General features: G+C 36.9%; 1 protein-coding gene across 1 annotated transcript; it reads left to right on the top strand.

The window, feature by feature from the left end:
• Window positions 1–6,301: 6,301 nt before the first annotated feature.
• LOC110790093 (110 kDa U5 small nuclear ribonucleoprotein component CLO) lies at window positions 6,302–11,703 on the top strand. The gene is made up of 11 exons (XM_021994837.2): window positions 6,302–7,002; window positions 7,512–7,722; window positions 8,204–8,272; window positions 8,356–9,549; window positions 9,873–9,971; window positions 10,077–10,235; window positions 10,325–10,410; window positions 10,512–10,710; window positions 10,790–10,900; window positions 11,084–11,290; window positions 11,393–11,703. The coding sequence occupies exons 1-11, from the start codon at window positions 6,458–6,460 to the stop codon at window positions 11,489–11,491; spliced, it is 2,979 nt and encodes a 992-aa protein (XP_021850529.1). The 5' UTR covers window positions 6,302–6,457; the 3' UTR covers window positions 11,492–11,703.
• Window positions 11,704–12,737: the final 1,034 nt, after the last annotated feature.

The raw sequence follows: 12,737 nt of genomic DNA, 5'->3' as shown, positions 1-12,737 counted from the left end.
CTCACAAATAGTACGTAAACGGATCAAGTATTTAAGTGAATATAATGTTCATTAAGTACTCTATTTATCGTCATTCGGAAATGATGGACCTTGGTTCTAGTGGGAGCTAAAACCATCAAAAGGCAAAAGGGGATATTTGCCGGAAATGAAGATATTGCCGGAAACGGAAATATGGTTCATAACGGAAATATAAATATTATCCAAGTCGAAGATATTATCGGAAACAAAAATATGGTTCGTATCGGAAAATATTATCGGAAATAGAAATTTTGTCGGAATCGGAAATATTGCCGGAAACGGAAATATTACCGGAATCGGAAATATTGTCGAAATCGGGAAATATTATCGCAATCGGAAATATTAAAGAAAACGTAAATATTGTTCGAATCAGAAATAAATTTCGGGATCTGAAAACAAATCGGAAGCACGACTAGCGACATGCCAGCAAGCGAGCCAGCCCATCACTCGACGAGCAAGGCTCACGTGCTCGACAAACCAGCGCCAGGCACAAGCCCCAGCGTCAACACCGAGCATGAAGCCCAACGCCTAGCGTAGGCAACAAGGCAGCGATAGGCCGATGAGGCAGCGATGGGCCAGCAACCAAGTAAGGCATGCAGCACGCGCTAAGGCAGCGTGGCCTGTAAGGCTTTGTGGGCGGCAAGCAAGCCTTGCGCGCCAAGGCCCAATGCCCACATGCATAACTTAGGCGCCAAGTTACTTGGGTCGTAAGTTGTTTGTTTTCCTAATCCAACAATAATTAGATATCTAGGATAGATCTAAATACTTAGTGTTTGATTATCCCTAGAGTTCTAATAATAATAATTAACTAGAGTTCTAATGGGTTTAGTTAATTGATTCCTAGTAGGATTATACTTCCCTATTTCCACCCTTTAAACATTTGGTTCATGATCACAATTTATACAACACACAATGCATTAAATTCAAGGGAGATTAATATTTGCCTATCACTTTTGTGAGTTTCCAAAGTGCATAAAACTTTAGAGAATATTCTAACTGGTTGAATCTAAGGCGAATCCGGACGTGATGTGGACTTTCTACGGAGGGGCGACATTTGGAGTCTTGTACTTGTTCTTGTTCAGTTCCGGAGCAGCTAGGGAAGGCACGCATCACATAGTATGTATACTAAATAATGCTAATTGACTATGTGGCAATTAATTTGGATTTATGGCTTTATGGTTTTTCCGCATGAATATATTGTTCATGACCTTACAAATTTTACATCCGTGATGGGGTTCATAGTCCAAGTGCTTAGTATTTTTTAGTACACTATGGGCTTTAGGGACAACAAGAAATGATTATGTATTCCATGTCATGGTCATCTCGCAAGATTATATCATGTCACTCATAGATAAAGGAATTACACTGCATGGAATGGTGGTGGATATCAATGGAATTTGCATACATCATCTTGAACCACCAGATCCATACCTTATTCACTCATCGGGATTCGTTAGAGCTACCATGTCGGATCAGGGGATGGGAGGGGAGGTGAAAACCCTTCTAGTGGATGGTTCATTGAAAAGGGAAACAGGGATCGCCGGGATATATGGGCTGGTACCTCGACCACCAAATGGACACTAGGCAACGGGTATACGGGGAAGCTTCTTTTGGTTACGTAGAGTCGGATTTGCAAGTTGAAGCCCAAGCTTATCTAATGGGTTTGAGATGGGTGATTAGCCAGGATATCTCTTTCATTATGATTTTCTCGGACTCACACACATTGGTAGAGATGCTACAGGATGACAAATCGATTGACGCTTGTATTAGTTGGACGATCTTGGATATCAAGGCTCAAGCTAAGCTAGAAAACTTCACCTACTACTCGATTATCAAAGTGGACAAATTCAGGATTCATCAAGCGCATGTTCTCGCAACAGGGGCTTTAGAATCTCTTATTTCTTTTTCTATTATGTTATCGTAGTTTCTTCCTCTAAGCTAATGTCAAAAAAAAAACTACAATCTAACACATCAAATTTCAAATTTATTCAGTTTAAACAATTTTTTGCACAACTTCGGATTTCATATTTTATTCCATATGTAATTAATTTATACTTTCCAAATGTCACACATCAAATTTATTTTACTACATTACCTATTTTGTTTGTAAATTATTGGTGAAGTAATAATAACAAATAAATTTAGTATCATCTGTGCATTACACGAGTTCTAAACTAGTTATTTATTATTTCAAAATTAGTGATTTTAATTGTACATTAATTTATTCATTCTCATGCACTCCCTCCATTTTGAAACAACTAGCTTTTGAGCCCGTTCAAAGAACGAGCAGTTGTATATAGTGGTTATTTAGTCTATCTTTTTAAGTTCTAATTTTATTGAGCTTGTGATTTTAGAGAGAATATATGATTTAAATAGAGGTAAATTTTGAAAATTGAAAGAATACATAAATTGAATAATGTATTAATATTGAATTTTAATCGGGAAGATGGAGTGGAAAATGTTGAATGAATAGATTGGTGAATTGATGTTGTATGAGGAAGATTGAGTGAAAGAGGCGATTAGAGTTGTATAATATATCAAACAACAAAGAAAAAATAAAATAAAAAACCAAACTGATGGAGGAAAGAATAGATGACACGTGTCATCTAATCAAATGTATTGACACATGTCATCTAATCAAATGTGGTTTCCCTTTTTAAATACTAGGTATAGACTAGGTATAGATAGACTAGGTATAGATAGACTAGGTATAGATGAGGACGGTTTCCTTAAATGGATGTTTCAAAATAATAGGGGCATTATATTTTTATTCTATTTTTGGTAGACGACTACTCCCTCCGTCCCGGAATACTCGACCCGGTTTGACCGGCACAGAGTTTAAGGGACTTGAATTGACTTATTTAATTTAATAGGTAGTAGTTGATAGTGGGGTATTATTTTAATGTAGTTAGTGGGAAATGTGTAAAGGGGTGGGGTTGGGGGAGAGTAGGGGTTGAATTTTTAATTATTTTCTGTATGGAGTAGGGGGTAGGTGGGTTAATAGGGGTGGAGTGAGAAATAATATAATATTGTTAGAATATTTCCATCTTTAGAAACAGGTCAAGTATTAAGGGACGACCCGATAAGGAAAACAGGTCAAGTATTCCGGGACGGAGGGAGTAATATTTAATGCATTTACACTATTATTTTTTCTACTTTACTTACAATATACCACTCAATCTATTTTTATATACTCCCTCTGTATCAAATTAATTGTTACACTTACATTTGCATAAAGTTGTAGGTGATCAGTGGTTATTTGATTATCAATTGTTATTTTATTGAAAAAGTAGATGTGTTAGGAGTTAGTGAGTTATTTTTTTAATTGAATGAGAGAGGGTGTAAAAAAACAAAATTTAGTGGAAAGAGAGAAGCAATATAATAATTGTGGGTAATTCCTAATTTAGAAGTGTAACAACTCATCTGGGACGAGCGAAAAAAAAAATGTAACAACTAATATGGGACGGAGGGAATAATTTTGTACTCATAACTTTTTACTCAATCTATTTTTTATTATTCTTTTCTTACATCACTCCACTCGGCTAATCCGAATTTAGAGCGAGTTCTGAATGAATAGGTATTAGTCCCATTCCAATTATTATTGTAGGGATCGAACACTCGATCCACCCTACTAAGTTCGGCCACAATTAACACTCAACCTAACATATAAATATACTAGTCTTATATGCACGTGATGCGTGCGAATATAAAAAAAGTAAATTTGATCTCCTTAAGCAAGCATAGTGTAAGATCAAGATCAAATCATCAATATTAACAAATAACACAAAAATTTGTTATTGATTGGGTTTGCTGAAGGTTTTGGGTTAATCGTTTTTTTTAAATGATTTTCCTGATTTGTTGAATTAAGTTTTTAAAATGAATTAATATCCAACATTTTTTAAATCAGTATATAATCAGATTTTGAATTGAATTTAGTTGTGCAAGTATAGAGGGTATATTAGTATTTTTGATTGGGGACACCAAAAGCGTGATTACGCAAATAACCCTCCCCTCTCCCCTTATGTAATAGAGATAATGCTCTCATTTTATATCTGCGTTTCTCATCCTACGGTTCACATTCACTCTTACATTTTTATGATTATTGGACCTGGCCCAAGGACCAAGGCCCACCTATGCTTTTCATTTTCTTTTTTTTTGGTACTATTTTTGTGACCCAATTCACAGATCATCGATGTATAGCCCATAGTTGCAGGAATCTTAGGCTCCGTTCTCGTCTGGTATGATCTGTCTGTTCTGATTTTTCATATTGCTGATCTGATCTAGTATGATCACTATTATTACGGAGTATAATAATTATTATTATTATTATTATATTATATTATATTATATAATATATTATAATAATAATAATAATAATTATTATTATTATTAAAAAGTCAGTTCTGATATGAATGTTATTGGTCTGGTCTGATATGATTTAATAAGATCTGATCCAATGGTGAAGAGAACATGACCTTATTCGTCGATAATTTTATGATAGGTGTCACTTGCTTTTTTGGGTCTCAATTGTCAGAAGGTGCAACTTTGATCATTAATGCTTTAACTAATATTTTAATAAAGTATATTAGGGGAAATTGATATTTAGGTGATATGAAGTATGGATCTAGTTGATCTAAGAATAATATGGAGGATATGGAAGGAATTTAGGTTACTGTTGTGATTTAGATTTAAAGGATAAACTTAGAGGCAACAACTCTAATGTTGAAAACAAGGCAACGACTTGATTTCCCTAGCCTTGACAATTTATTCTGATTTGAATTTATTGTGCACCCATGATTTCCCTAGCCTTGACAATGTATTGACACATGTCATCTAATCAAATGTGGTTTCCCTTTTTAAATACTAGGTATAGACTAGGTATAGATAGACTAGGTATAGATGAGGACGGTTTCCTTAAATGGATGTTTCAAAATAATAGGGGCATTATATTTTTATTCTATTTTTGGTAGACGACTACTCCCTCCGTCCCGGAATACTCGACCCGATTTGACCGGCACAGAGTTTAAGGGACTTGAATTGACTTATTTAATTTAATAGGTAGTAGTTGATAGTGGGGTATTATTTTAATGTAGTTAGTGGGAAATGTGTAAAGGGGTGGGGTTGGGGGAGAGTAGGGGTTGAATTTTTAATTATTTTTTGTATGGAGTAGGGGTAGGTGGGTTAATAGGGGTGGAGTGAGAAATAATATAATATTGTTAGAATATTTCCATCTTTAGAAACAGGTCAAGTATTAAGGGACGACCCGATAAGGAAAACAGGTCAAGTATTCCGGGACGGAGGGAGTAATATTTAATGCATTTACACTATTATTTTTTCTACTTTACTTACAATATATACCACTCAATCTATTTTTATATACTCCCTCTGTATCAAATTAATTGTTACACTTACATTTGCATAAAGTTGTAGGTGATCAGTGGTTATTTGATTATCAATTGTTATTTTATTGAAAAAGTAGATGTGTTAGGAGTTAGTGAGTTATTTTTTTAATTGAATGAGAGAGGGTGTAAAAAAACAAAATTTAGTGGAAAGAGAGAAGCAATATAATAATTGTGGGTAATTCCTAATTTAGAAGTGTAACAACTCATCTGGGACGAGCGAAAAAAAAATGTAACAACTAATATGGGACGGAGGGAATAATTTTGTACTCATAACTTTTTACTCAATCTATTTTTTATTATTCTTTTCTTACATCACTCCACTCGGCTAATCCGAATTTAGAGCGAGTTCTGAATGAATAGGTATTAGTCCCATTCCAATTATTATTGTAGGGATCGAACACTCGATCCACCCTACTAAGTTCGGCCACAATTAACACTCAACCTAACATATAAATATACTAGTCTTATATGCACGCGATGCGTGCGAATATAAAAAAAGTAAATTTGATCTCCTTAAGCAAGCATAGTGTAAGATCAAGATCAAATCATCAATATTAACAAATAACACAAAAATTTGATATTGATTGGGTTTGCTGAAGGTTTTGGGTTAATCGTTTTTTTTAAATGATTTTCCTGATTTATTGAATTAAGTTTTTAAAATGAATTAATATCCAACATTTTTTAAATCAGTATATAATCAGATTTTAAATTGAATTTAGTTGTGCAAGTGTAGAGGGTATATTAGTATTTTTGATTGGGGACACCAAAAGCGTGATTACGCACGCAAATAACCCTCCCCTCTTCCATTATGTAATAGAGATAATAATTAGTGTGGAGTACTATCTAATATCTATAGATCTTAAACTACCCAAAAGAGATTTCTAACCCGGCCAAAACAAATATCTCCACCGCCTTCACTTGGCTCTCCAGCATACGCCTCTCCTAAAACCCCCAAACCCCTCACTTCACTCCTCAGCTCACCACTCAAAAAGCCCTTCCTCCATCGTTTCTTCCCATTTTTTCCTCCCTCCTCCGCAATGGATGACAGCTTATACGACGAGTTCGGCAACTACATAGGCCCTGAGATCGACTCCGATCAGGACGATTCCGACAACGATATCCCTTCTGACGATGACGCCGATAAACGCCCCTCCGACGACGAAGCTCCTTCTTCTGCCGCCGCCGGACCCACCAACGGATGGATGACAATCTCCCACGACGAAGAAGACATCGAAATGGTCGACAACCAGGTCGTCCTCGCTGAAGACAAGAAGTACTACCCTACTGCGGAAGAAGTTTATGGCGACGATGTCGAAACCCTAGTTGAGGATGAAGATGAACTCCACCTTGAACAGGCGATTATCAAGCCTGTCAAAGCCCTAAAATTCGAACTTGGTGTCAAAGACTCGTCTACCTACGTCTCGACTCAGTTTATGCTCGGTCTTATGTCAAACCCTAATTTGGTTCGCAATGTTGCGCTTGTTGGCCAAGTTCATCACGGGAAGACTCTTTTCATGGATATGCTTGTTGAACAGACTCACCACATTTCTACTTTTGATCCTAAGAATGAAAGGCATATGAGGTAGTTTTTTTATTTTTTGTATCACTTACTCCTGATTATTTGTTGTTTGCGATTCGTGATGTTGCAATTTTAGTTATTTAAACAAATGATTTACTCCAGTGTAAATTAAAGTTGAAACTTGCTGTTATTGGTTGCTAATTGTTAAAATGGACAATTTCTAGGTATGAAAAATACATTGGAAAAGTCCCGATGAACCTTATATACGTGAATTTCTGTAGACGATTGCTGGTATGTTCTGAAATTAGTAACATTAGATTTATGCTAATGAACACTATCATCAACTTTCAGAGTTTCACTTACGGGTGACATAGTGATAATTACTGCTCTGTGTAGAAAGTTAGTTTAGAGTTGGTTATCGATTGAGGGTCAAACTAGACACTTTTTTAGCTTTTAAGGTAGCTCTGCCAAAATGTCTTGTTAGGTAGGTGTTGATTTTGAGATGGAAAAAATGTCAATATACGCTAAATGAGCCAGATCCGTCCATAGGTTGATGCTCGTTAATTGCATAGGTATACAGATACGAGAGTTGATGAACAAGAGAGGAGGATTTCAATCAAGTCTGTGCCAATGTCGCTTGTTCTTGAGGATAGTAACTCCAAATCATTTTTGATTAATATCATGGATGCCCCGGGCCATGTGAATTTCTCAGATGAGATGAGTGCTGCTCTACGTCTTGCTGACGGCGCTGTCCTGGTTGTTGATGCAGCCGAAGGTGTCATGGTGAGTGTTTTTTCTTGCCCATTGTTTCTATGTAATTGATTTCATTTTCATTCAGCTGGTTGTTGTATCTTATGGAGATGTATAGGCCTGTCATGGGTATGTCATTTTATTTTAAATAACAGTTACTTGTTGAATGTCTATTTCGTACTTCAACGATTTGATAACACATTGGCTAATTTGTTCAAGATTGTGACAAATGCAACTAATTTGGGAAAATGTCATAATATGTGCCTTGTACAACTTTGGATTCTAAACTGACGAGAATTTGAAACCAAAAAATGTTGAAGAGTTACTCCGTATTATAATATTATTACATACTTTTCATCAGGAAGTACAACCTTAACGTTCTCTGTTTGGGCATGTTGCCCATTAGAGTAAATCATGCAGCTATATGAGTGCTTAACACTGTCCTATTGTCCTGTTTGTGATTCTTGTCTCAATTGCTACCATTCTAAGTTCATTCATTTTTGGATATATTAAGGTTAATACCGAGAGAGCTATTCGGCATGCAACTCAGGAGCGTATTCCAATAGTTGTCGTTATTAATAAGGTACTTTTAATCATCTCTCTTCTCGATTTTCTCTAGCCATGTTTGTAGCTGTACTTTTTCTTTATGTTCTTGTTTTCTTGAAGGTTGACAGGTTGATAACAGAGCTGAAATTACCTCCTAAAGATGCCTACCATAAGCTAAGACATACTTTAGAAATCATCAACAACCACATCACTGCGGCCTCTTCCACTGCTGGAGATGTCCAGCTTATAGATCCAGCTGCTGGAAATGTTTGCTTTGCCAGTGCAACAGCAGGATGGTCATTCACTTTGCTATCATTTGCAAAACTGTACGTAAAACTGCATGGGGTAGCATTTGATGCAAATAAGTTTGCCTCTCGTTTGTGGGGAGACATGTACTACCATTCAGACAGCAGAACTTTTAAGAGAAAACCTCCTGCAACTGGAGGCGAAAGATCTTTTGTTCAATTTATATTAGAACCCCTGTATAAAATATATAGTCAGGTCATTGGGGAGCATAGAAAGAGTGTGGAGGCGACATTAGCAGAACTTGGGGTTACACTTCCGAACGCAGCCTACAGGTTGAATGTTAGGCCACTGCTAAGACTTGCCTGTAGCACAGTTTTTGGTACAGCAACAGGCTTCACTGATATGCTAGTTCAGCATGTTCCTTGCGGCAAAGAAGCTTCTTCAAGAAAGGTTGATCATATATATACCGGTCCAAAAGACACTGTGGTTTACAAGTCCATGGAAAATTGTGATTCATCAGGGCCACTTATGGTTAATATTACCAAACTCTATCCAAAAGCAGATTGCAGTGTTTTTGATGCCTTTGGTAGAGTGTACAGTGGCACGATCCAAACGGGGCAGGCTGTTCGTGTGTTAGGAGAAGGGTACTCACCCGAGGATGAGGAAGATATGACAGTTAAAGAAGTAACAAAGTTGTGGGTTTACCAAGCTCGTTATAGGATCCCTATAAGCAAGGCTCCACCAGGTTCATGGGTTCTCATCGAAGGTGTAGATGCCTCAATCATGAAGACTGCAACACTTTGTAATGTTGATTTTGATGAGGATGCATACATATTTCGCCCTCTTCAGTTCAATACACTTTCAGTGGTGAAAACTGCTACGGAGCCTCTTAATCCAAGTGAACTACCGAAAATGGTCGAGGGTCTTAGAAAAATCAGCAAGAGCTACCCACTTGCCATTACCAAAGTAGAGGAATCTGGGGAGCATACAATTTTGGGCACTGGAGAGTTATACCTAGATTCTATCATGAAGGATCTGAGGGAGCTTTATTCAGAAGTAGAAGTGAAGGTCTGTTGTTCTCCTGCCTTTTTATTTTATGTCATTTTAAGCTTGTTGCTTTTTTGTTATTTATTTTTAGGGGGGGGGGGGTGTTAACTGATGATAGAGCGAGAACTTTCATTCGAGCTTCAGAAGAATCCAACTTAATTCCTTGTTTTAGCTTATGCTATCGAACCTTGTTTGCCTTGTTGACTGATCAACATCTTGTTTTCATATTTTGGATGGTATACGCACTTGGGAGTTAGGAAAGGACTCCTCTTTGAACATGAAAGGATAAGGTCCAATTGTCAAACCATTGAATACTGAACTTCTTTGTTTTCAACTGTTCATAGGTAGCAGATCCAGTTGTCTCATTTTGTGAAACAGTGGTAGAGACTTCATCAATGAAGTGTTTTGCTGAAACACCAAACAAAAAGAACAAAATAACCATGGTATGCTTTTCATCTGGTTTGCATTCTTAATTTGGATGTTGAAGGATCAAGTGTTCTTTCTGTGCATATGGTTCTCTTGGTAACTGATGTACCCTGCCTCTTCAGATTGCAGAGCCATTGGAGAGAGGTCTTGCAGAGGATATTGAAAATGGAGTTGTGAGCATTGACTGGCCTCGGAAGAAACTGGGAGAGTTTTTCCAAACAAAATACGAATGGGATTTGCTGGCTGCCCGTTCGGTATGGGCGTTTGGTCCAGATAAGCAGGTTAGTTTTGATGTTACCTAGTGTGATACTTTTTGCTGTATTCTGTTATTTCGTGTTTGCAAGTAGTTTAAAAACCATCTTACTTGTAGGGACCTAACATACTGTTAGATGACACGCTTCCTAGTGAAGTTGACAAGAACTTGCTGAATGCTGTGAAGGATTCTATTGTCCAAGGGTAAGCCAGTTTCTTACCTTTCTCCTCTCCTCCCCCACTCCCTCTCCCCCAGGTGTTCTACCTTCTAATTTCCTTTTGAATTATTGTATTTATTTGTGAAGCTTTCAGTGGGGTGCACGAGAAGGTCCCCTCTGTGATGAACCAATCAGAAATGTGAAATTCAAGATAGTTGATGCTAGGATTGCTCCTGAGCCACTACATCGAGGTACTGGACAAATAATCCCCACAGCCCGTCGCGTGGCTTATTCAGCTTTCCTTATGGCAACCCCTCGTCTTATGGAGCCAGTTTATTATGTGGAGGTGATTACAGTTTCCTGTTCTTGTACTACTCTGTTGACTGCTTTTTCTTCCATGATTGTAAAATTTGTGTTTCTTCCAGATACAAACACCTATAGATTGTGTTTCTGCGATCTACACAGTTCTATCTCGTAGGCGTGGCCATGTGACTGCTGATGTACCACAACCGGGGACCCCAGCGTATCTTGTGAAGGTTGGTTTTTTCTTGCTTATCCTAGTGTGATTACATTATGCAATGTTTGTATATTGTTCACTTTGAGGTTTGATCCTGCAACTGAAATCACATTAATGCAGCTTTTCCCTTCTGTATGAAGTCATGTTGAATTCATCTAATATTATGTTCAATTTAATATGGGCTTGTGTTTTTGTTTTCTAGGCATTTTTGCCTGTGATAGAGTCATTCGGGTTCGAGACAGACTTGAGGTACCATACCCAGGGGCAGGCCTTTTGCTCTTCAGTGTTTGATCATTGGGCAATTGTGCCTGGAGATCCACTGGACAAGGGCATCGTCCTCCGGCCTCTTGAGCCTGCCCCTATCCAGCATCTCGCGAGAGAGTTTATGGTAAAGACCCGACGGAGAAAGGTACACTTGTTTTCTTTCTCTATAGCATTATGAAACTCTTTGCTTTTTAAGGAATCTAGAAACCCAGTTGTGCTAATGATGATTAATATACCCGCACTGTAGGGTATGTCCGAGGATGTGAGCATCCAGAAATTCTTCGATGATGCCATGGTTGTGGAGCTCGCCCAGCAGGCTGCGGACCTACATTTGCAAATGATGTGATGTGATGTTCCTCCTTTTTTCTTGACAGTTTAGGGTGTCTGCTCGCATATTGATTTTGTTTAATATTGATGTTTGATCCCTAATGATCTGAGATCTGTACATTGTCGATTCTGAATATATTTGCTCTACAGAGATTTTGTTGTAACAAATGCTTGTGGCAACGTCATTTTTAATCTACAGTATCAATGATATCACTCTTCCAAAGTTTCAAATTTCCGTCTAAACCTTTTTCTTTCATTCACTTTATTTGAAATGAACATTAAGTATATGGAGTATCTTGTATTAGTCCAAATTCAATCATATTCATCTCATTTTAGATTAATTCTGTTTTTCTCAATTCATTGAGTTATTCCCATGCTGTATGATCACTAATGAAACAAAATAATTTTTGAAGCAAAGACCACTGATCCCATACTAAACTTGTTTATTTCCTGGGGTTGTCATTCAATCACTGTCTCTGGCTTTGAGAACCATTGGTCAAAGATAACGACCCAAGCAGAACTCGAGCTTTTTAAAACCCCACTCATGTCCAAGTTCTAAGAATACATGGTGTTGTATTTGTCTTCTAACTATACACAACCACCCAATAAGGTCTCACAAATTCTTATTTACAAGTGGTGTACAATAAATATTGTACACCGAAATTAAAGTTAACTTAAAATACTTAAAAGTTACCTTTATATATGTAAAAGTTATAAAATTTTTAGTTAATTTTTTTTTCATTTTTATAAAAAATATTTCTTCAAAATCACTAATAATGTATAAAGTTAGTTATTTAACGGTTTAAAATGTTTATCTATCAACCTTTTTTGTTATAATATAAAAGTTAATCAAAACATAGTAAAAGTTACAAAAAACTATGTAAAAGTTATTTTGGTGGACAATAAATTTATTGTACACCTTGTGCGCACAAGATCTTTTGATAATGTCTTGGCCTAGTGGGAAAGATCCACCTTCCAACAAAAAAAGTAGGGGCTCTTTTAGGAAGGGTTCCCATATCATCCCACAATTTAAAAGTGTCTAGCCTGCTAACCTAGGCAGGTTGACCCGTATGGGGTTCCAACCTAATAATCTTAAAAAAAATAAAAATTATACACATCCAAACTATAATATCCTCGTATCATAGTTTACCCTCTTCAAAACTTTTTGGATACCAACAAAATTTTCAGATACCTGTCTGTTGCTCTTCTGTGATTTCTGGATGTAGTAAACAGTTAAGAACAGCCTTAACAGTTGATATGGTCAG

This window comes from Spinacia oleracea, chromosome 2, assembly GCF_020520425.1.
Source record: "Spinacia oleracea cultivar Varoflay chromosome 2, BTI_SOV_V1, whole genome shotgun sequence".
In the NCBI taxonomy this organism is placed as follows: Eukaryota; Viridiplantae; Streptophyta; class Magnoliopsida; order Caryophyllales; family Amaranthaceae; genus Spinacia; species Spinacia oleracea.
Note: the sequence above shows the minus strand (reverse complement) of the source record. Positions and strands in the feature narration are given on the sequence as shown.